The sequence below is a fragment of the Electrophorus electricus genome, chromosome 2 (genome assembly GCF_013358815.1).
Source record: "Electrophorus electricus isolate fEleEle1 chromosome 2, fEleEle1.pri, whole genome shotgun sequence".
Taxonomy (NCBI): domain Eukaryota; kingdom Metazoa; phylum Chordata; class Actinopteri; order Gymnotiformes; family Gymnotidae; genus Electrophorus; species Electrophorus electricus.
In genome coordinates this window covers 35,091,012-35,115,407 of record NC_049536.1, presented here as the reverse complement: position 1 = coordinate 35,115,407, position 24,396 = coordinate 35,091,012, and the positions used below count along the sequence as shown (strand labels likewise).

The following is a 24,396-nucleotide window of genomic DNA, read 5'->3' as shown; positions in this document are numbered from 1 at the left end:
TATTTAAAAAAACAACAACCAAGATAAACAGCCTACATGAACAGAAAAAAAGGATATTTATTTAGGTCCAAACAGAGGCTATAAATAGGGCAAATATTCATGTTCTACAGACAAATGCACAAAATGATGGAAAAATATAGTTTGTCTCAATATAACAAGCAAATATATATAGCAAGAATAAAACAAAATGTAAATTTTCATTACTCAAAAGTGTATTAATACTGCTCTGTAGCTGCATAAACAACTGACACTGTTCATACACTAACAGCATTTTACCAAATTGGCATTATAATCCTGAGAAAATAATTTATCAGCTTCAGACGTTTGTAATCACAGTACCGTATGATTATATAATTCTAATACAAATACCATGTCAATTCAAGTAACATTACATCCCCTCTACTGGTACACAATTGGTAAAAAGTAACTTATGGCTAGACAAGTAATATAATTACAGTTTAGTAACACATATATCTTCAGAAAGGGTTGTAATACCTTGTTTATCTCCTATGTAAAGCGCTGCATTTGACACAACAAGTGCCAGATATGAGGTTTTCTACCAATTCTCATCTGAAAAAGAGCTTGAGCTTCCAGAATCTGAGTCTGCGTCAGTCAACCCATCAAAGTCCCAGTCTACACTGGAGCCGCTGTCGTCATCCTCCTCCGTAACGAAGCCGTGTCCAGAGCTGAGGCATGCTGTGTACATGCGGGCAGACAGACTCAAGGACCCAAATGAACACCCAAACATGGTCACCACATTGTTCCACGTGTCTCTAAGGGGGTCATACTCGTGCACCACAAGCCTGTTCTTGTTGTGGTGTACGATGGCCAGAGTCAGCAGCAGCAGTTTGTTGTTGTGCTGCACCACCTGGTAGTTGAGGGCACTGCTGTCCATGGGAATGTCCCCCATGCGTCTCCATTCCCCTCGGGTAGGGTTGTATGCTTTCACCACTGGGATGTCGCACAGGCAGATGATCTGCTCCTGAAAGACGCAGGCTCTGTGGAGCTTGTTGCGTTTTAAGGAGCCACGCTGGGTCCAGTGGTTTAGCTGGGGCTCATAGCACAGCATTCGCCTCTTGTTCACCACATAAAGTCTCTCATTGACTGTCACAACTTGCATCTTTCCTAAGGAGTGAGGCAGAGTGGCAACAAATGCCCACTGGTTTCTCTGAATACTATAACACTCCACCTCCTTCAGCCTGGCATCAGATACAGGGTCTCTGCCACCCAGAATGTAAAGGTGCCCACTGAGGTAGCCCATATATGAATGCAGCCTCCCTAGAAGTCTCTCAGCCAGCTCCTGCCAACAGTTCAACAAAGCGTTATAAACCCAGAAATTCTTTGACAGGTGTGAGGCCAGATACAGGTTATTCTCTGGTGTTGCACAGACTAAAAATGTCTCCATGGGAGGACGTTTGAAGTTCTGACTGCTGAGATTAATCACAGGGGAAGCCATGGAGTAGATTTCTTCTGTATAAGGATCATAACACATGAAAGGTTCATTTGGTCGCCCAAAGAACAGGACCATTTCTTTTGCAGATTTTCCAATTCTCTGTTTTGTGAGATGCATGCCTTTTGAAATCACACTGCTGTCTCCAGTGCTGGTCAGATCTAGCAAACTAGAAAGATGTTTCTGTATAAAAGGCTTGGACTTAAGGCTGTCCATGTAAACCCTATCCTTCTCCGTGAACAGCGGCCATCGGACGCATTTCAGGATGTGCAACGCATCCTCCGTTTCAGCACGCAAGTTACGTTCAATCCAGTGCACTGCAACAGAGCACACTTTCCTCTCACAGTCCACGTCTAGGGAATCCAGAGTAAGGATCTCTTTCATTTGTTTCATGTCCAGTTCACACAGCTCCTTACCACTTGCGCTAAGTTGGGCGAAATGTTTTGCTATGAATGCCTGAGCTTTACTTTTCAGGTCAAGATTGTCAAATGTGTCTGCAAATTTCAAAATCCCTGCACAGTTGGAGATGTCCAGCCTTCTGGTCATGAAGTCAGCACAGGCATGCCGGACATAGTCCAGCTGCAGCATGTTGGCCGCGGCGTACAGCCTCTGCACGCTGCTCTCCGTCACCGCCACCTTGCCCGTGTAACAGTAGTCGAGTATCGCGGCCATGGAGTCCGCGTCCACGCCGCGGATGGAGACCTTGCTCTGGGAGCTCTCGTGCAGCCCCCCCGTGAACATGCTCCTGAAGTACGCGCTCGCGGCGGCCAGCACGTTGCGGTGGCACGGGAAGAGTTTCCCCGCGGACGCTCCGGAGGCCACGCCGGGCCCCACCGGGTCCTGCTCCGCGAGCACCTCGATGGTAACGTCGGCGAGGAGCTGCGAGTCGTAGAAACACTTCAGCTGCTTTATGAGCGTCAGAGCATGGCGGGAGTCCTCGAGCGCCTCCGGACCACTGAAGCAACGCCCCGTATCCATGTCGAGCTCGGGAGCCTGCAGGAAGCAGCGTGGTCCTGCTCCTCCGTGCGGTGTGTGTGTGTGTGCGCGTGTGTGCGTGTGTGTGCGCGTGTGTGCGTGTGTGTGTGAGTCCCCGGTCCCGCGAGCGCCGCGCGCGCCTAATTCGTGTTTGCAGCGGCAGAGGCTCCCGCGGCACAGACACGCGCCTTTTCTTCGTTACCCGAGAACGCAAACACGTGTCGCGCGTCACAACGTGGCCGCGGCGACCGCGCGCCTTTATCGTTCATCGTTAACGTCCAAACGTCGTTTTTCACCTCCTCGGTCGATATGGGCGGAGTGGCGCAGCCGAGCTTGCTGGCCCTGTACTGGACCTCGCGGCGGTGATTGGTGGTGCGGACACGTTTGGTTGACGCGCACGTTTCTGAAACCCTTTCTGAGGTTGCGTGAGTTTGCGCTCCACGCAGCTTTACGAGAAGGCGGTGCGTGGAGGGTTACAAATGAAATGTCACTTCAGAACTGAAACATTTCAACTTTATTTAGATACATATTCACGAACGGGTTCATAGATGTCCGTTCGCCTAAATTATTAAAAACGGACATGTTTGTAAAGCGAAGTTAACATTTCTATTCTTCTCTCGAACATGACAGACGAATGAACTGTGGATGTTTTTCCAGCTCTCCGACCAACAGTATTATTTGTAGCTGCGGTTGAGCTGGTTGATCGTGCGCAGGGCGTCCGTGTTTTCTATGGTCCTGTGGACTGTAATAAGGAAGGGGAAAGCGGAGGGCAGCTCCACCCTGCGGCTGAGCCGCTGGTGTCCCCAGTGCACGCAGTGCAGCCTCTCGGCCAGGTCCCTCCGCCCGGCTCGCTCCAGACCATCCTCAAGCACTTTAGTCTTGTTGGGCTTGTCCCAAGACCGCTCATACCTGTGGGATAAAACGTTTATGTCATTTAGACAAATAAATAATATATAAAGTGACTCCACATACGGAACTCCTTTTATTTGAACAAAAAGTTCGTACCAGTCTTAAGTAGAACGATTTAATAACACATTAACAAAGTAAAATGTATGTATTTATTTATTTATTTATTACCAGGACTCCAGCATGCTCTTAGCCTGAACCCTCTTTTCTTTAGAAGTGGCATGAAACTGCCTGACCTCAGATCTTGTGAAGCCAAGTTCATATGCAAGAACTGGCCACTCGAAACCCAGCTGCTTAGAGATGTCCTGTATCGACTTCATATTTATCACAGCATCCTGGTAGACACACAAAATGCGCACTCTATACAGTAATCGTTTCTGTAATGATTTTGCATAAAAGCTTCACATAACTCACCTCCTGGGCTTTACTTGGCATTCTGACTACACAGTTCCTTGCATCCAAATCTTTCCTATCCATAATGGGTCCATAAATAAAAGGTTAAAGTCAGTGATTGTTTGGATATTGCTCAAAACATCTAATGTCTCTATATCATACATGGCAATACAACTGGATTTCATTATTGTTTTTAAATGTAACTAACAAATACAGTTAAATGTTGATACACTGTACCTATACTTACTTTCTTGCAGCTGCATGTAAAAGTGTTTTGCTCTGACTTGGAGTCACCATGGAGATTCTCCAACACAAAACTACTCTGTTACAAATTAAAGCTTCACTGATGCTGAGCTCACCCTTTCGGGTGCACTGAACTTAATATGATGTTATGTCAAGTGACTCATAGGGAACAAACCTACACTGAGATCATTGCAGTCTTGGTTGCTAACAGTGAGAAGAAGCGTCTTATTGAGCTGACCAAACTGCTGGATCCAAGGGTGCCCCAGTTACCTGCTAACTGCACATATAGTAACACTAGCAGGTATGGAAGAGACATCATATACAGCTGCAATCCCTTTCCACGAAAACCTGGTCACACCGAAACAAAGGAGTCTATCTGTCCACAAGTCCACTGAGGACAGACAGTGGGACAGACTCCCCAGCCATGCTACTGCACGCCTGCTGTCCAACTGTATTTGCAGAGACTCTGTCTTCACTTGTATACTGACAAACTGAAGTTCACACATGGTGGACTCCACTTACAGAGACTTGGATGAGCCCAGAGAACAGCACTAGGCCTGGAACTCTCCACACAGCCGTCTCAGACCGAGCCAGTCATATGAGTTCCCAATTGTGCTGCATCCACATCCTGACAGCTGTTCCAGATGACACCATGGTAACAGCATAGCAAACATATCAAAGCCTTACCTATAATATAAATAATTCTGTGTATTAAATCCAAATTAGAGCATGGAGACTGAATATTTGAGAACAAACAATATTTGAGATTTTCAAATAAGCATCTAAGCATTGTTATAGAAGAATGTCAGAAATCTAAAACTATAAATACTTGCCATATGATACATGGCTATTCATGCTTGGGCCAAAACTAAATATACCTAAAAATGAGTCCTTGGACAAGATCCATTTCAAATAGGATAATCGTTTGTCATAGTGCCATCTACTGGTAAGTAGTGTAAATTTTCAAGTGAAAATGATTGAAAGTCAGTCGAAAAGTCTTTATTTAATGTTAAAATACACTTATTTGTATTTCCTTCAGGTTTAACAAAAGTCTTTCAGATGTGCAATTCATTAATGATGCTCTTTCGCATGAGCATCTTGTAAACATACAATTATGCATGTTGCACTTTGCATTAAGAGGCATTTACTTACCGTGTGTAATTAAAGAGTATTTACTAAGAACAAAATTAATGCCAGTAACTGTATTAATGTATGTGTAATATTGTCAAAGGCTAGCCTGTCAGTTATTCACATTGGTAATTACAGAAATATCAAATCTTTGTTTTCACAGTTAAAGTGTAATTAAATATTTTTTTCACTTATATACTTATCAAAAAGTGCCTTCTTACAAACATTTAGAGTGCAGCCGTTCAGTAGTACTAGATGAGCTTTACAAATCGAAACTTAACTGGCACTAATGTGGCTGTTCCAATGTAACAATTAAGCTTAACAGTTAAAGCGCCATTTGGGAGATAGTAAATTAGTTGTAATCTTTAAAACACTTGACATTAGGCACTAAAACATCCAATACCTTATCTAATTAATTATATCACTTTCTCCTTGTTTTCTGTAATCATAAAGGGAGAAATAACACCAGTGGTTAATTAGAGGGGAGGAACTGGCATGTAAACAATTGAATGCATAATTCTCTAATCAGAATGTTTGGCTTTATGGCATATTGGAATTAATGTTATTATATTGCATTAATGCAATGAAGACTGTGGACTCCCTTATATTACCAATTATCATAAGACCCCTTGTCTCTTTTCTCATACAGTCTGCGTACAACAGCTGTGCCCAGCCAGCTGGGCCTGAAGCGCTGCTGGAGATTTGTGGGTTGTTGCTCTTCTCTGGCATCAATAACCTCCATCCTTCATCAATAACCTCCATCCTTCATCAATAACAGCCATCCTTCCAGCTCGCGTCGCGCAGGGTGCTAAGTGCTGTCACTGTCTTTGGGGGCGTCAGTAAGCTGAAAATGACCAAGACAGACATAACAAACAGCTGAATAGTCTCTGCAGAGTAATTACAGCATCCTATGAACAGGAAAATCTGTGGCAAATCCATTAATAATGCACACACACAGTAGCATAAAATAATTGTACAAATAATGCCTCAGTCTGAATTATTTGATTATTTGCCTTTAGATCAATTGCAACAATTTAGCTGTGTAGTGAGAACCGTCCTTGACCTTGAGTACCTGCGTGCTGGCTGGGTTATCTTGGAGCGTGGGGTCCCGATGAAGGAAGCCGGTCGAGGCAGTGCACTGCGAGCGGCTTTACTGGGCAGAGGAATGCCACTGCTGGGCAGGGAGCAGACGCTAGCGGCCGAAGGCGTGGTGCTGGGACCCTGTATGGTGGGGCTGACGTAGGCCGTGGCTTTCAACGCCGGCCGGCCGGCTGTGGAGAAGCTGGCTATGCTCTGAACACACTGCTGCAGCTGACCAGCAGAAGGGACTGATGGCACACAATCATAAATGCTCAGAGATTAGATACAGACACAGATGACTGCACACTACAAACATCCAATGGTTGAATTGTGGACTCAGTTGAACCAGTTCCAAGTGAACAGTTTGCTTTAACAATGACTTGTACATTTGTGGCTCTTCAGCAACTATAAGTACAAAAACCCTTGTAGACTGTAGCCAATCTCACTTGCAGACTGTAGCCTGGCGAGCCCGCTGGATGAGTCAAAGCTTTGGCTGTTCCGCAGTGATGATGACGAAGGTGGGTGAGCTGCAAAGGTCGAGTGACTAGCAGGTGCAGCCTGACTTGGGCCAGTGGACACAGAGAGCATGCTGGGAGCTCGGATCAGGTTGGGCATACTTCTCCGCAGCTTGTCTTCAAACACATTACATTTACGGCATTTAGCAGACGCTCTTATCCAGAGTGACTTACAAAAGTGCTTTGTCATTTACTCATAGAATATATCCTAGTACAGTACAGTAGGTTAGAGTCCAATATACCAATGAACTAGAATACTGTAGAATACAGGAGATCACTGCTGATGCCTAGAAGTACAAATACATGTCTATCTTAAACAATGATGAGTGCAATAAACAATAAGTGCTAGAGTTTGTTAAACAACATCAGTGTAATAAACAATACCCTACAATAAGTACTAATTTAGTCAGTCAATATGGGAGCAGGGTCCGTTGTCAGTTGTTAAATATTCCATGAACACACAAAGGACATTGAATAGCTTGTTGATAGTACAAATTAGCACAAAGAGAAATGGCTATTCAGTTTAAAGAGATTCTAAATTTGATAGGACACAAAAAGGCCAAATATATATATATGTATTATACCCTTGCAGAACTATTACTTCAATTATACAAAAAAACCTTCACAAGTGAATTGTTATTCTAAGTGCCCCAAGGGCTCTACAGCCTGATGTAGCCCCACATTTTGGCAGAAATAGAGTAGCATGTGCAATCTAGGCTGAAGTCTGCCACAACCTGCCATTCAACCACTCATAATCTGAAACACTGGCCCCATGGCACACACCGTACCACATGTGGTGTTTGTAATTACAAAAGATTACCAGCACATTAATTATCATTTATGGCAAAGTTAGTAAATGTAGCTATTATTTATCTACAAATAAATGTAAAGGGTTTTTTTTTTAAAAAAGCAACAATTTCTTCTGAAAAAGCTTCCTTTTCTTACATGTGCAATGTATCAACAAAATGTTGTAATTGTCACCAGATGTATTACGCTGTGCCCTCATGACCCAGCAGGGTCATATGGCAGGTGTGGTGTTGACCTGTGTGCTGACCTGTGACCTGTGTGCTGACCTGTGACCTGTGTGCTGACCTGTGAGCTGACCTGTGACCTGTCCTGTGAGCTGACCTGTGACCTGTCCTGTGAGCTGACCTGTGAGCTGACCTGTGTGCTGACCTGTGAGCTGTCCTGTGACCTGTCCTGTGAGCTGACCTGTGTGCTGTCCTATGAGCTGACCTGTGAGCTGACCTGTGACCTGTCCTGTGTGCTGTCCTGTGAGCTGACCTGTGTGCTGTCCTGTGAGCTGACCTGTGTGCTGACCTGTGACCTGTCCTGTGAGCTGTCCTGTGAGCTGACCTGTGACCTGTCCTGTGAGCTGACCTGTGAGCTGACCTGTGTGCTGTCCTGTGACCTGTCCTGTGAGCTGTCCTGTGTGCTGACCTGTGACCTGTCCTGTGAGCTGTCTTGTGAGCTGACCTGTGACCTGTCCTGTGAGCTGTCCTATGAGCTGACCTGTGTGCTGACCTGTGACCTGTCCTGTGAGCTGTCCTGTGAGCTGACCTGTGACCTGTCCTGTGTGCTGTCCTATGAGCTGACCTGTGTGCTGACCTGTGACCTGTCCTGTGAGCTGACCTGTGTGCTGTCCTGTGAGCTGACCTGTGTGCTGTCCTGTGAGCTGACCTGTGTGCTGACCTGTGCTGGCACGGTAACCCTGGGTCTCGGCGGGTGGCGTGTAGTTAGCTGGGCTGGGGCTGCTCAGGCTGCTGAGGTAGTGTGGGCTGGAGGGGCTGCGTCGTGGGTCTCTGGGGCCAGAGAGGCCGTAGGAGTGGGACACACTGCGCTGCATGGAGCCCGCGCGGTGGAGCCGCGGCTGCGGCGGCGGCAATTCATCGTGCTCCACATCCTCTTCGTCATCTTCCTCGTCCTCCTCCAGACCCACGCTGTTCCGCCCTGTCCGACGCAGACCAGAGTGCACGGAAAAGCTAGAGCTACGTCGAGCGCATGTGGCTGAAGTGGTGGCGTACTCCTGGCGCAGACCTAAACACACACACAGAGTCACACACACACACACACACACATACACACACAGAGTCACACACACACACACACACACACACACACACACACACACACACACACACACACACACAGAGTCACACACACACACACACAGAGTCACACACACACACACACACACACACATACACACACAGAGTCACACACACACACACACAGAGTCACACACACACACACACACACACACACACATACACAGAGTCACACACATATCTTGATAAATCTTGGATCTTAATAAAGCTTTTAAATGACAGTACTCTGTTAAAACACAGCTTTGTTAAGCACAACTCTAACACTGTAGCTTATATTTTAGCACTTAAACCCAAGCGCTTCACTGCTGGAATGTGGCCACATTAGCATGTTCATATACTAATGCTGCAAAGCTGACCGGCATGTTAAAACCAACATACTCTCTTCCTGTAGTCGGGCCATGACCTGGACATCAGTCATGTCCTGAAGTTTGTAGTTCATAGAGATGCAGTCCTCATCCAGTTCAGTCATGCTGAAGTCACTGGCCATGGAAGACTGGGGGCTGATGGCAGCGTGAGGACGACTGTAGCCTGCAAGGTCACAGGCAGTGTTACCCTGGAGTGGTGAGGGTTCGTCCTGGCACATCCAGGACTTTACTGCTCAGCTCTATTCCTTCCATACCAACTGAGACTTCAGTTACTAAATCAAAACGCTACTTCAGTACATATTTTTTGGGCAAGAATTCCAAGTTCTGGATGACTGATGGGTGAGTATGGCCTGGCTTACTGTGGGTAGCTGTGTGAAAGAGGAATGAGGGAGATCTCTCGGCCAGGCGGCTGCAACTCCTCCCCGGGAGAGGCAGCTGGAGCTGGGTGGAGTGGCTGGGCGGGGAGGATGGCGCTGGATGAACAGAGACACCACAAGCAGCTCAGTGCAATGGCTCAGATGAGGAATGAGGCCACTGCACGTTTACAAAGTAGAGGTCAATACAGAAATATGAGAAATGAGGAAGCATCTTATTTGAAGTGTGTATTTAAAGCACTCATGATGAAGGGATCCATACACGTCCCTTTAAGACTGTGGAACACAGCGTCACTATAAGGAGAACAGAAAACTAGCCACATCTCAAACACCACGAGGTCACCTCAGCCAGGCAGTAAGGGTTCACATTCTGCTAAGTCTGAAAAAAATATGCTGAGCTGTATCCTTTTCTGTCCAAAGCAAACGTCAGCACTAATGCAGTGGCTGTCCTGAACCTGTATTATGCTCTCATACATCATTTACAGAAATGCCACGCAATACTATATCATTTTAATAAGCATAAAACTTGGATTAAAAAGATGAGATTATATCAGCATATAACAACCCCCAGCAGTCTAAGTCCCTGAGTGCAGGCAATGGCCTGCTTTTGCTGGGTTATCTGTTATCTGTTACCTGTTTGTTCAGTTAGTGCAGGTTTAGTAAGACATTTAGCAGAGGTACTCTGGGAAGACGGTCCTAACATTGGGCTGTACGTAACGGAGGATGACCCATAGCCTGACAGGACTCCTCTCCATCTTTTGGCTAAAGAAAGAACAGAAAGGATATCAGTCATTTGTCCATAAAGGGTTCGTTGACCTGATGATCATGCATTTGCCAATATAAAGCTTTATAAAAAGCGTTAGCACGATTGAGTTGTTGATAAAAACAAATATTACTCTAAGGTTTCTTAAAACCCCTTAAACTACCCACCAGCAGGTCCACTCTTGTTTAATTATGTAACTACATATTATTCATACTAGTACATACATTTCATACTTACTTCAATGTTGTTACTGAATAATATGATTCAAGATTAATATTTATGCAAACCTGGAGTTAAAAGGTGCTTGGTGTCATGGTTTGAGTTAGAGCACAAGGTTAGAGGGTTACATCACAAAATCTGACCTTCTGTCAGTCTTTAGTTACCAGTGCAGTTAGATGTATTTTGCATAGGAAAATTCAGCAAATTCCTTGTTGCTCTGGGGCAAACAGAGCACTGTGCCTTTGATACACCTTACACAACCAGCCTCGCCACCACTGCATGAAAAGTAGCATTCATGGCTTCTGAGGAAAACAAAGGGTTTTAAAGGCTATCTAAACAAAGCAGTATTCACAACCTCGCAGCACAGAGCCAACCTTGCTGAATCCGGCCTTTCAACAGCACAGAGCTACCAGCTCAACAGCACGCTACTCTGTAGACCGCGTCACATCCACTAGTTATACTGACCAATCAGAATGCAATGGTTGATATAAGAAGCCTAAAGTCAGAATGCTGTGCCTGGGCCTGAGACACTGCACTGCTCTTCTGCATGTGCCTCCTTAGAAATGGTTAATATAGTTTCTATGGTAACCATCTTCTCCAACATGGTTGCAAAACACAGTATCGAATATTTCAGGACTGAAGAGAGCTGAGGAGAAGAAAGGGATTTACACTTGGTATGGCTTCTCTGTTTCATATACACAGCAGTGATAGTGATATTTTAAAGATATATATGTGTATATATATATATATATATATATATATATACACACACACACACACATACATATATACACACACACACACACACACACACACACACACACACACACACACACACACACACATACATACATTACATGCATACATACATATATATATATATATATATATATATATATATATATATATATATATATATATGTGTGTGTGTGTGTGTATGTGTGTGTGTGTGTGTGTGTGTGTGTGTGTGTGTGTGTGTGTGTGTGTGTGTGTGTGTATATATAGTTTTTTGGAACTCTACCTTCTGTTCTTCAGAGGATACTTACTGACCATTTTCTTCTCTGTGACTTGGCTATATCCAAGTAGAACAGCACTTCTCACATTCACATAGCACATCTTACATTTTGCACATTTCATTCTGTACTGTTTTTTCCACTAAATATAACTAACTGACAGGCAAAGGGAACAAACACGTCACACACACACTCTGTCCCCTCCCCCTCAGCCCAAACACACAAACTGCTGAGTCTAACAAAGAACCAGCACATTCAAAAGACTCAAACACAGCACGACTTGCCATGCCACATATTAGCCAACAGGCTCACTATTACAGAACAGGCGTAAGACATGGAGAGGCAAATCTACTCATATTGGGGTTTTAATTGCAGCTGTTGCCACAAAGCAACTTACAGATGTCTGCAAGACCCCCAGTGAGCAAGGCGACAGTTGCTGGGAAAATCTCCATAAGAGATTCGTGATTTTATTGTTGATTTTTGCTGTTTCAGGTTGATTATATCATTGTTTACCATTAACCTAGAGCTAAATTGCTGGCAGGCCCAGGACGGTGATGAGGGCCAACATATCAGTAAAACCTAACGACTCACACTGCCACCACAAGAGATTTTTTGCTCAAAGGTTTAACTGCCCTGTTGTTCTTAAAACCCCCAGTCTGCTTCAGGTCCAGACCTCTCTGTTAGTGTGGGAGTGTTTGTGAGAGAGGTGTGAGAAGGATACCATACCTTGGTCTAGTCGGTAGCATAAAGATCGCTTAGCTAACTCCACCTCTGGAGTAGGCTTGTCGAGTACATGTCTACACCACTGGAGAGGGCTGGGGGACAGGTGTGTGTGCAGCTTTGCTTTCGGTGACACATACAACCTAGTGATTTAAGACAAGACATACAAGACAAGTTTACAGACCGAGCTGTGCGGAAACGATGTACAGTGAGACCAGGCTACAGGGCTGCAGGCAGACTGATGGTGAGATCAGAACATCATTCACAACAAGACGCGTCAACTATCAGTTCAGATCACAGAGTACCATGGCACAATTTCTGTATGTGATTTTATAGACACTAAATTGCAACAGAATGGCCAAAATTCAAGATGGTGTGGCCAAAAATTCATGGCCAAAATTCAAGATGGTGTGCAGTGTCGATAAAATGTTTTAAAATGTTAAATGTTAACATGATTATTTCTTTCATAGAAAATCAAGTTATGCATGTAATATAGATTAAAGATATTATTGCAATTACAAATGGGACACAGCCACAAATTATGGGATGCAATTCACTGTCACCATGGTCATTTTACTGAGCCCTTGTGTTGTGCTGGAATATCTAAACCTGACAGTAAAAGGTTTGTGCACTTACTGAACGGTGACAGGTGGCAACTGTAAACTGAAGTTTAAATCTGAAATGTTCCACTTGTGTGGAAGTCAGCAAATCTGTTAGACTAATTCACATATTCCCCATCAGATTCTTTTAGCCTGGTCCTTTTCAGATGTACGCACACCTGATTATTGTTGCAACCTGGTCGCCCTGACTACTAACTAGAGCTAAATTGTTAAGGTAATATGGGGTAGGTAATAACATAATATGAGGTAGAAAAAGAAAGTCAATAAATGCACTGCTGACAAGCTTACTTCACTCTCCTAGTCAAATCAGACACAATAAGAACTTGTGCAGTCTACGTAATTCAAGTCTGAGCAGCACTGGCGGAATTCATTAATAATCGTGTTTATTCAAATCAGAGGCTCGCAAAAGCGTCTAACTGCAGCCATTTAAAAGCAGGTCAATGCGACGGAATGCTGGTGTAGTACCAACTGTCCTCGGACTCTCCGTCGGTGGGTAGAAGAAAACGAAGGTCCAATATTTCCACGTCCTCCATCGCGGAGGATCCGTTGTTCTCAGCATCAGTCGGAGGCTGCGGGTAAAAACAAGGACAGTGTCCGTCCGTCGCTAACTGTGACGAAATGCAATAACTACCCGTGTAAAAATGGCTAGGGCCTGGGCCAGTGGCAAGGTTTCCTGTGCAGATCGGGTTGGAAAGCAGGTGGGTGCTGGAGGTGCAGTGGTTGGCAGCGTTTGCTCGGGTCCGCAGTTGTTCGTTCTGCCGCTCCAGTTTTCTCACGAGCTCCTGGAGCTTTTTGACCTCCAGTTCTGCGTCCATCGCCGCATCGTTTCCATTGACGTCCGCCGTCATTTGCAAATTGAACACAGCAGCTTCCATTGGAGAAAAACAGGCCTAAGTAAATATGCAGCAGTAAAATGGTGGCAGTGGTTTCGCCTAGTGCTCCCGCACCACTGCTTTCAGTGCGCGCTGGACTGCACGCTGTCCGCTGTCTGGGTTTGCATGCTTCTCTGAGGTGCTGATGTGGAGACTCGTAAAGGATGCCTGGCCTGTCTCCTCCTGCTCGGTCCACAGCACAACGCCGTCAGGACATGCTTACATGTCTGGAGCCACTGCTCATCCTTCCATGCCTTTGTTCAGATGTTCAGTGGCGGAGAACCGGGGGGGGGGGGGGGGGGGGGGGGGGTCTCATCATGCTCACGTAGGATCAGACAACAACGCATTATTTTCTTAAAGTATTAGCTTCAGAGATTTGATTTTAAAAGCGCAGAGCGCTACTGCAGTTCCGGTGAGCACAATTAAAAACAAGTAAGCGGTCAATAAATTGTGGTGATTTATTTTATTTTTATACACAATGGACGTGAACAGTCAATCATAAACAATCATAACTAAGAATAACATAAACAAGGAGTTAAAAAATCTGCCGTTCTTCGTTGCTAATACATAAAATAACATATATCCACGGATCTCGGAAGACGTTACGATAATTTCTGTTGGAAATTAGTCAAAATAAAGCTGACAGGTGGGATGAAATATTAAAGGCAATTATAACAAAGAAATATTCGCCAACTTTTTTGTGGACTATCCTGTATTTCCAAATGATTAAACGTTCTGATACATCCCTGAAAGAGTAGTGTAACAAAGATTTAGCGAACCACAACCCTGTAAAAGTGTCAAACACACGGAATTCCTTCATTTCTGTGCTCTTCATAGGTTTGCTTCAGCGATGCCACTTCTCTGAAGAACAAGCACATTTGTTTTACAAATAGTTAGACAGTATGTGGATCATTATGGGATTCTGTACAATCAGTCAACAGTCTTACCCCTGGTGGCACCATAGCAGTTTTCACAGTGCACAGTGCGCTGGTAGATCCACATGGTGTCCCCTGCCTTCAGGTGTCCCATAGGACTCTTACACACCTCGCACTTTAACAGAGCCACACATAAAACTCAAACATACAACTCATACATAAAACGAATTACTACACTGCCACTCTATTAACTGTCATACAAAGTACAAAAGACTTCTATAATGCTCAAAAATATCAAATCATGATCTGACAACCTGAATCATAATTTTACATTTATCCGACACTTTTATCCAAAGCGACTTAAAATTACGACTGAGTGGTGGGACGTGAACCAGCAACCTTCCAATTACAATTCAAGTACCTCAACCACTGCACTACCACTGCCCTCATAATGCCATACTATTTTTAATGAGCAATAATGTCATTTAATAGTTGAAAACATTTATTCAGTGCTTGTTAGATAAAGATAATAAGCCCTCAAAAAAGGTCAGAAAACGACTGACCTTAAAACAGCTGGCATGGCACTTTAGGTTTATGTCCTCCAGGATCATCTTGGTCTCACATTGCATGGGCTTGTGGCAGTATGTACACATATCCTTTTCACTCACTTTCCTACAGCGGATGGATGCGATGTAAAAATGAAAAAAATGTAAAAAATGTAAAAAAGTGACAATGATGTAAACATTTCAGTTGCATCCTACCTCTCAGGTGTTGTATACACACTTTTAACCGTCTTTGATGTAAAGGTATCAGAGAGATAGTCTTCAGGTCTGCAGATAAAATATGCCCCAATGTACAATTAGTTAAAAATGTGTTTAATTATTAGGTGAATTGAAACATAACTTAGATTTTTAAAAAACATTTGCCGTTATATTTTCACTGTACCTGCTGTCTGTGTAAGTGGTGTAGGTCTTAGATGAGCTCTTAACACTACTGAACCTGTCATATCTGTGCATTTAAAAAATCCAAAAAATTAGGGAGTTTGCAGTATTTTAGTGACTTAAAGGTGCATAACTTCAGAGAAATGACTCCTACCTATCAGGTGTTGAAGACACAGTCTTGTTGGAGACCCGTGTATCAGAAAAATAATCGTCTGATCTGCGCAAGCGATTTAATGCCATTTAAAAATACTGACAAAATGCAAATTGACTGCAAGACAAGACAGTGGAGTCCAGAAAAGACTGAAAGAGTGTACCTGCTTTCTCTGGACAGAGTTCTTTTATAGGCTGCAGGACTGGTTACACTGCTTTTCTCATAACTACAAAGAGCTCCACTATGCAGATGTTGGTAAAGACTCTGAGTCAGAGAGAGAGAGAGAAAAATGTTGACCCCACCCTGGATGTCATACCTGGTGGCAGGCGATGGGTGTGCTGACGTGAGTGAGGTTGGTATGGGGATATCAGACAACTGGTCCTCAGCACTATGGTGAAGCATAACATCGGTATATGTTCTTTTCTGCATGATACTGGTATTTTTAATGTTACTGGTAATTTACTGAAAATGGTGCTTTGTTCTCAGGTGTATCAAAGGTCATACTGATATTTGTAAGTTTTCTCACCTGGATTTGGAGCTGATGGTATGAGATGTGGTCTCTGATGTTGGATAATCATCATTAGTATAGGTCTTGGTGCTATTATGAGATGCAGAGGTTATAAGACATTTAGGCTCATAATCTGACCCATTTAAAATGTTGTGCCTCGGTGACTGAATACTGGCACGTGATCGTGTGTTTACCTCATAGAGGTTTTGAGGGTTGAGGCAGGTGATTTGTCAAGATTGTTGAGTTCTCTATAAAAAAGAGAGTCACTGCATTTCTCAAAGAAAATAAAATGATCAAGACAACATACAGACTCATCCATTCATGCATCTGTTCATTACTCACAGGTTTGTGGTTTCCTTAGAAATTGTCACAGTCATGATTTCTGTCTTGGACACACTTGAGCTACAGAGATACCATGTAAAAGTTTATTGATTACTCTTTTATTAGTATTCAGATTTTATGTTTATTAGATTAAAACCATTTGTGACCTTTTGGTTGGGTTGGGATTTCCTGTAAAGACATGAGCTGAAGATAAACTGTACATTTACAGCCAAATGCCATCTTTTCACTGCTCTGTCTTCATGTTTCTATCATTCTTTTCTTTAGCTATAATAAGTGAATTAAGGTATGCATCTGCTAGGCATGAGAAGTGGCAAAGGTTTGCAATCCTGTCTCCTTATCAAAAATATAAAAGTCCAGGTACAAAACACAACAGCCCTGCCATGATTTTGTATCCCCCTCGAGCCTTAGGGGTGTCGAGGACATTGATGCCATCGTACTGATTAACATTTACCCGTCATAAGTGGCCTTTGCATCTGCCAGGACCTTCTCAGTAAGTATTTCAGACTTGGATGGTGATTTCACCACAGATGTCCTAAAGAAATATATAAAGAGACTTAATAGCTTGGAAATGGCAGGTTTGAGTAATCTAGTATGTGTTGCATAAACTAAAATGTCCATTTAGTAAAGAACAATGTTTTTTTCATTAGGCATGCTACCTGGTGGTGGTTACAGTAGTCTTTGTAGCATCTGGAACTGTTGTAGTGGTAATGCTGAAAGGTAAAAGTAATTTTTCTTGTACATACCACAATGAGAAAGGAATGTGTTATTTAGTTAGGCGTGCCGTAGACGCTCAGGGTGTGTTTTACCTCGTCTTTGGTTCTTCTGTCACAGTTGTTTTAGAATGTCTAGTTCAGTGAAACAGGTTGGTGGGGAGGTTATTTTTTAAATGTCAGAAATTCTTTTGGATATGCACTTCTTGCTGCACTCAGATGGATATTCATTTGACAGGACTACACTCAACAGGAACATTCCCTCCAATAGTACACTTACATCTTTGGAGTATCAGACTTCACAGGTGATCTGTAAAGCAGAAATTCATATTATAATAGTAAGAATTATTATTGTTGTTGTTATGCTGATGATGATGATGATGATGATGATAATGATTATTATTGTTGTTGTTATAAAAGCTCTCAGTTTGCAAATGTATATTTTAGATTTGCCATAAATTACAGGGGAAGAGCACAAATATAAAAGTGAGATTTTTACAAACTCGGTAAGCATCAATAAGTAAACCAAAAATCAATATCAGAAAATGAAGCAAAACTCCATTAAATTCAATGTTACCTGCTTGAATCCAGCTCATCATGACTTATACTGAATCTGCACGTTTAAAAAACATTATTATAAAAGTGTCATGAGAAAGCACTACTTTCCTGATTCTATCTCCAGATAGACTGATCTTTGATATGAGGTAGCCTCCACGAACAAAACATCGTATTTACAATTATGACACGCTTATGTTTTGTCAGCGGTACCTTTTAGACAGCGCCTGGACCGATGATGTTTGAGTTGGACTGGTGATGGTGCTGGTTTTATCTGGAGAGCTTGGAAACACAAATACATACTGGGACCCACGTCTGACAATTGTATCAAAGGTCATACTGATATTTGTAAGTTTTCTCACCTGGATTTGGAGCTGATGGTATGAGATGTGGTCTCTGATGTTGGATAATCATCATTAGTATAGGTCTTGGTGCTATTATGAGATGTGGAGGTTATAAGACATTTAGGCTCATAATCTGACCCATTTAAAATGTTGTGCCTCGGTGACTGAATACTGGCACGTGATCGTGTGTTTACCTCATAGAGGTTTTGAGGGTTGAGGCAGGTGATTTGTCAAGATTGTTGAGTTCTCTATAAAAAAGAGAGTCACTGCATTTCTCAAAGAAAATAAAATGATCAAGACAACATACAGACTCATCCATTCATGCATCTGTTCATTACTCACAGGTTTGTATCAATAAGTAAACCAAAAATCAATATCAGAAAATGAAGCCAAATTCCATTAAATTCAGTGTTACCTGCTTGAATCCAGCTCATCATGACTTCTACTGAATCTGCAAGTTTAAAAATATTACATTGTAAAAGTGTCATGAGAAAGCACTACTTTCCTGATTCTATCTCCAGATAGACTGATCTTTGATATGAGGTAGCCTCCACGAACAAAACATCGTATTTACAATTATGACACGCTTATGTTTTGTCAGCGGTACCTTTTAGACAGCGCCTGGATCGATGATGTTTGAGTTGGACTGGTGATGGTGCTGGTTTTATCTGGAGAGCTTGGAAACACAAATACATACTGGGACCCACGTCTGACAATTGTATCAAAGGTCATACTGATATTTGTAAGTTTTCTCACCTGGATTTGGAGCTGATGGTATGAGATGTGGTCTCTGATGTTGGATAATCATCATTAGTATAGGTCTTGGTGCTATTATGAGATGCAGAGGTTATAAGACATTTAGGCTCATAATCTGACCCATTTAAAATGTTGTGCCTCGGTGACTGAATACTGGCACGTGATCGTGTGTTTACCTCATAGAGGTTTTGAGGGTTGAGGCAGGTGATTTGTCAAGATTGTTGAGTTCTCTATAAAAAAGAGAGTCACTGCATTTCTCAAAGAAAATAAAATGATCATGACAACATACAGACTCATCCATTCATGCATCTGTTCATTACTCACAGGTTTGTATCAATAAGTAAACCAAAAATCAATATCAGAAAATGAAGCCAAATTCCATTAAATTCAGTGTTACCTGCTTGAATCCAGCTCATCATGACTTCTACTGAATCTGCAAGTTTAAAAATATTACATTGTAAAAGTGTCATGAGAAAGCACTACTTTCCTGATTCTATCTCCAGATAGACTGATCTTTGATATGAGGTAGCCTCCACGAACAAAACATCGTATTTACAATCATGACACGCTTATGTTTTGTCAGCGGTACCTTTTAGACAGCGCCTGGACCGATGATGTTTGAGTTGGACTGGTGATGGTGCTGGTTTTATCTGGAGAGCTTGGAAACACAAATACATACTGGGACCCACGTCTGACAATTGTATCGTACACTTGTGACATTTTTTGAAGTGGTTTATGGAGGAGTACAAGGTTGGACTGAAGTTGCCTGAGCAACAGCTCATTTGCCCGCTTTGGTTGCCTCTCTGCAGGACCAATAACAATAATAATAATTATTATTATTTCTATATTTGTTTTTTGGTTCTGGTTGTCTGCCTTATATTATGCCATCACATGACCTGATCTTAGCTAGCTAACTAGCATAGACAGCTAGAATATAGACAGCTATATGAAAGAAACATTAACTACAGTCACCTATAATTGAAGTTAGACAAAATTCTGAGTCATGCTCATATATAAGAACCAAATGTTTTTGTATAAGGCTGATATATATAAACTGATTCATAGTTCTGTGGGTTGTGTTACAACTGCACACACACACACACACACACACACACACGAGGGAGAGGATCCAATTGCAAGAGGTTTTATTGATGAAACAGAACAGGTTAGAGGAGTCAGGCAGGTACTTGTGATCAGGTCGGTCTGAAGTCGATGACACAGGGCATTGTCTGGGAGGCGTCCAGGGGTCAGGCAGGAGATGAGGTCATAAACACAGACAGTATTCGGAAACCAGGAAGTCATGTATCCGGAATTCTCGGTATGCAACATGGGGTTGGCAATATTTTTGCGAAGTGAGTGCGAGGGAGGGGAGCTTAAGTAGGGGGCAGTAATGAGGAGAATCGCTTTCAGGTGTGTACTGGTATTCTGGCGAACCTGATCAGAGACGTCGGAAGAGGTAGGTGTGGCGTTGTGGGGCTGAGCGGTTCCTGGTGTTCACAACAGGTGGGGGTTTGTACAGTCGCCCACAGGGTTTGCAGACTGGAATACTGGGAGATGGTAGGACAGCACAATAGGTGGGGGTTTGTACAGTCGCCCACAGGGTTTGCAGACTGGAATACTGGGAGATGGTAGGACAGCACAACAGGTGGGGGTTTGTACAGTCGCCCACAGGGTTTGCAGGCTGGAATACTGGGAGATGGTAGGACAGCACAACAGGTGGGGGTTTGTACAGTCGCCCACAGGGTTTGCAGGCTGGAATACTGGGAGATGGTAGGACAGCACAGAAGAAAACTCAACAGAATTTTTTATACACAAGTGGTACGAATAGGCCTGGATGTTATTGCCTTATTATTCTGGGGGCAAATGTGATGATACCCCTTCTTCCTACCCAAACTTCAAAATAATTTCTAAATATCTTTAAATTGTTTGTATGTCTGTTAAAGTGATATAGAAATAAAATTGAATTGGATTGAAAAGAAAAATGACATTTTGCCTACCAAAAACCCAGCAATGTTTATTATTGTAATCTAGACATTAAATGATATTCATGGAGATATGAGATATGATTACAATCCATCCTTATTTCTGGATGGATGATAAATATGGAATATTTATGGAATATGGAAGAATTGCAAAATCAACTTTATATTTTTGATGTTACATGATGTACAATATCAACTCACAATCATCTGATACAAATAATATATTTAAAGAGTTTGTATTTGAATGTTGTGGCGTTCACTTTTTTGGTTTCAAAACTTTGAAAACTTAACATGGATTTTGCTCTCTCTACCAAGTCTGGACAAGTCTCTACCAAGTCTGGGGAAGTCTTTAACAAGTCTGGACAAGTCTTCAACAAGGACCACCGAACCATGCTAAAAAGGTATGATCACCGTACAGGTACACGTCTTTTATGATCATGTTGATAGATGGCACTGCTAAGCTCAAGATGCAAAATCATATTGCACTATATCTGCAGTAATATAATTTTTAAGTCACCACAAATATTAATGTACATTTCCTCATCAACTCATCCTTAAAGAATATGAAAAGGAATGCATATGTTTGTCTGTGTTGTTGACTGTATGTTTGTCTGTATGTTTGTTTGTGTGTTTGGCTGTGTGCTTGTGTGTTTGGCTGCGTGTTTGGCTGTGTGTTTATCTGTGTGTTTGGCTGTGTGTTTATCTGTGTGTTTGGCTGTGTAAATGTAAACTCACTCTAGGGATTGATCAGATTGATCTTTTCTGATCCAGCTGTTGTCCTTCCGCAGTGATGTCTTCTTTTTGCTCTCCTCTGGAGTCTTGGTTTGGCTCTTGCCTGCAGACATAGCACCCAAATGTAATGTGTATTAAATGAACCTGTCAGTGCTAGACAATGTTTTATTTAATGAAGTCTGGCATTCATTTATCAACATCTCCCAGTTCCTGTCGAAGCTGTGGTCTTTTATCTGCTGCATAAAAGCATAATCGTCAAAGGACAAAGTACCAGTACCATTATATCTTCTTCACCCACTGGAGAAGAAAGAATTTAAAGTGGTAGAGAACAGAGCATAACATTGTCGCACCTGTTTGGGGTGCATGCGGCTTCTTGATCATGGCTGAGATAGGACTTATACAGGTACCCTAAAAAAGAACAGGAGTGTTCAGGACACACTGTATATTGAAAGAACAGTTTAGAACTATTTCACATACATCCATTACCCACAAGATGGTGATATAAGCCAGGTTTTACTGTTCATGTGGTAGAAAAGTGGTCACTTTACATTTCACTCAAACCTGTGAGCACAGAGATGGTATTATATTGATTACTTTGCATAACTCAGATGTTACTTGATAACTTCAGATGCCCCTTCATGGTATTGTTTTATCTGTAGATTTACATTTGGCAGACAGTCTTATCCAGAGAAATGTACACATCTATCATGATGATAGTTCACACACCCTGTGGGAACTGAACCCAAGACCTTGGTGTTTCCAGCACTGTGTGCTACCTGCCATAACAGGTGAGCTACAGGCGAAATGCTTGTTTTAACCTCTCATTTATTATAAACACCTTTTTGCATACAGAACCTGTATTTCTTGGTTGTTCTAAAGACACACCTTACTCAAACACACCCCTAGCAGAAACAGTTCACTGAAACACAGGCCTTCAGGAGTATCCTTTGCCCAGTGATGACAGCTTTATCCTTATACAACTATTAGTCATACGCTCCATCACACACACAGTGAGCACGTAGCGGATGTAGTGACATTCTTCAATCCTTTAATCTGTACATTCACATTTACGGCAATTATCTGACACTTTTATCTAAAGCGACTTACAATTATGAGTGAGTACAACTTCAGTAATTGAGGGTTAAGGGTGTTGCTCAGGGGCCCAAGAGTGGCAACTTGGCAGTGGTGGAGTTTGAACCAGCAACCATCAAGTACCTTCACCACTGAGCTACCACTGCGTTCACATACATTCCAAAGGAGCAAAACATTAACTAAATAAGACTTATAAACTCTTGGATGTGCAAAAACGAACAGTTTACAAGAGTGTGGCTTGTAAATAATTGACATTTTACTTTTGCATGTGTGATTTAGTATGCATGAGGTCTTTTTGAGTTTACATTCTTCACTTACTTCCAGTGTCTGTCAGTTCACGTGAGTGTATGCTTCACTAGCTACTAATGGGAATAAAATTCTTGAAAATCAGCTCACAAGCAACTTTCTATGAAACTCATTTGGGTTCTTTTGGGTTCATCATGTTAAAGGTTGGAAGAAGCATGATGCATCTTAAATTCAGTACTCATTCAAATCCAATATTATCATAACTTCCCACTGTAACTGAGCAAATGTCATTTCAGACCGTTATCTCTGTCCAAGCCATAAAGTGTTTAGAATTCACTAACTTTTATTATATATATCTATATAGTATATATTATTTTAAAGAACTTATATTTACTAACTTTTATTATATTAAGAAAAAACATTTCTGACCTTCCCCAGATCTGTCATGAGTCCAGTTACACTTTGACAGTACGACTATAGAACAGAGTAATATATGGTACTATCCCTTAATTTATTATATTAAGCTGTTGAATAAGACAAATTCCCCACTCCAATTAATTTTCACAGTTTCAAGATGCATTCTGTTAGAAAAGGCATCCAACATATAGTCACCAATGAATGAAAACACAATCTCAAAATACTGAATTCCTGTTATAGCAAAAAGTCATTTAACATCAAGCGAGGACTTACCTTAAGTTTGGAAATGGACAAAGGCTGAGTACGAGTAATATTATGGAGTTTGGCTCTTCCGCTGTATAGGATCTTCTGGGATGGGGTGGCGAGGACAGTTAAAGGCGTGGCCTCAAACGCAACACAAGTCTGTACTTGAACCTGACCTGTAAGTGTCACCGTGTTTATGTTATTCTGCGATTAGTGAAGTGTTCAGGTGTGACAAATGAATCAAAGGAAAGAATGAAAATCCTATAGGCAATGAATGGTGTGAGACATTTTAAAGAGTTTCAGTAATAAAAATTGTTTTTTTGGGTTGTTGTTTTGTTTTTTTTCTCTCTATTTTTATGTGCCAACTTCAATATCAGTCAAAGTATTTCTGTATAAAATACACAACTGGTGTGAATAATACATGAATTGAGAAAATTATTACAATTTTGTTTTGTTTAGTCTACAGGAGCATTTAATATTCACAAAATAAATAGCCCAAATAAATAGCCCAAATAAATGACTAAATAAATAGCAAGTGTTGTTTAATATAAATGGTTTACTGCTGCTGGAACCTTTGAACTGCTTGGCAGTTGCAACAATGCTACCAAGTACTAAAAATGTTAACTTCAGATCTATGACCTGGGAAAGCCTCTAGACCTGTTAGATTAGTTGAAACCTCAGTAAATGTGTCTGGTTTAATATGTCTTCAATATATTTAATGCCCAAATTTGCCCGAAGCCTGTAACAAACTTGTTAAA

The 24,396-nt window shown here is 42.1% G+C and overlaps 4 protein-coding genes across 7 annotated transcripts; all 4 read right to left on the bottom strand.

Annotated features, from left to right (window-relative positions):
* Positions 1–39: 39 nt before the first annotated feature.
* On the bottom strand, positions 40–2,714 carry kbtbd7 (kelch repeat and BTB (POZ) domain containing 7). Its single transcript, XM_027009562.2, has one exon. It carries the CDS (start codon positions 2,426–2,428, stop codon positions 557–559), a length of 1,872 nt encoding a protein of 623 aa, XP_026865363.2. The 5' UTR covers positions 2,429–2,714; the 3' UTR covers positions 40–556.
* A 225-nt stretch (positions 2,715–2,939) lies between these two features.
* Positions 2,940–4,006, bottom strand: wu:fc50b12 (uncharacterized protein LOC103911624 homolog). The gene is made up of 4 exons (XM_027009567.2): positions 3,972–4,006; positions 3,746–3,800; positions 3,503–3,666; positions 2,940–3,334 (listed from the first exon to the last, which is right to left on the bottom strand). The coding sequence occupies exons 2-4, from the start codon at positions 3,764–3,766 to the stop codon at positions 3,100–3,102; spliced, it is 420 nt and encodes a 139-aa protein (XP_026865368.2). The 5' UTR covers positions 3,767–3,800; positions 3,972–4,006; the 3' UTR covers positions 2,940–3,099.
* Positions 4,007–4,944: 938 nt separating this feature from the next.
* Positions 4,945–14,016, bottom strand: slain1a (SLAIN motif family, member 1a). 4 transcript variants are annotated; one of them, XM_035522524.1, is made up of 9 exons: positions 13,338–14,016; positions 12,259–12,395; positions 10,171–10,299; positions 9,523–9,636; positions 9,177–9,326; positions 8,347–8,727; positions 6,622–6,807; positions 6,168–6,423; positions 4,945–5,939 (listed from the first exon to the last, which is right to left on the bottom strand). In XM_035522524.1, exons 1-9 carry the CDS (start codon positions 13,745–13,747, stop codon positions 5,864–5,866), a joined length of 1,839 nt encoding a protein of 612 aa, XP_035378417.1. In that variant the 5' UTR covers positions 13,748–14,016; the 3' UTR covers positions 4,945–5,863. The 4 variants fall into 4 exon arrangements, with proteins under 4 accessions (XP_035378417.1, XP_035378425.1, XP_035378433.1 ...); XM_035522532.1 differs by having other exon boundaries at positions 8,371–8,727; XM_035522540.1 differs by having other exon boundaries at positions 8,383–8,727.
* Positions 14,017–14,215: 199 nt separating this feature from the next.
* Positions 14,216–23,715, bottom strand: scel (sciellin). Its single transcript, XM_035523618.1, has 27 exons — positions 23,669–23,715; positions 21,991–22,048; positions 21,644–21,743; positions 19,516–19,584; positions 19,324–19,359; positions 19,103–19,156; positions 18,927–18,998; positions 18,778–18,846; positions 18,586–18,621; positions 18,365–18,418; positions 18,189–18,260; positions 18,040–18,108; positions 17,849–17,884; positions 17,552–17,581; positions 17,368–17,406; positions 17,218–17,271; positions 17,013–17,093; positions 16,562–16,621; positions 16,414–16,467; positions 16,238–16,309; positions 16,028–16,099; positions 15,715–15,777; positions 15,565–15,627; positions 15,381–15,449; positions 15,183–15,291; positions 14,692–14,794; positions 14,216–14,605 (listed from the first exon to the last, which is right to left on the bottom strand). Exons 2-27 carry the CDS (start codon positions 22,019–22,021, stop codon positions 14,589–14,591), a joined length of 1,584 nt encoding a protein of 527 aa, XP_035379511.1. The 5' UTR covers positions 22,022–22,048; positions 23,669–23,715; the 3' UTR covers positions 14,216–14,588.
* Positions 23,716–24,396: the final 681 nt, after the last annotated feature.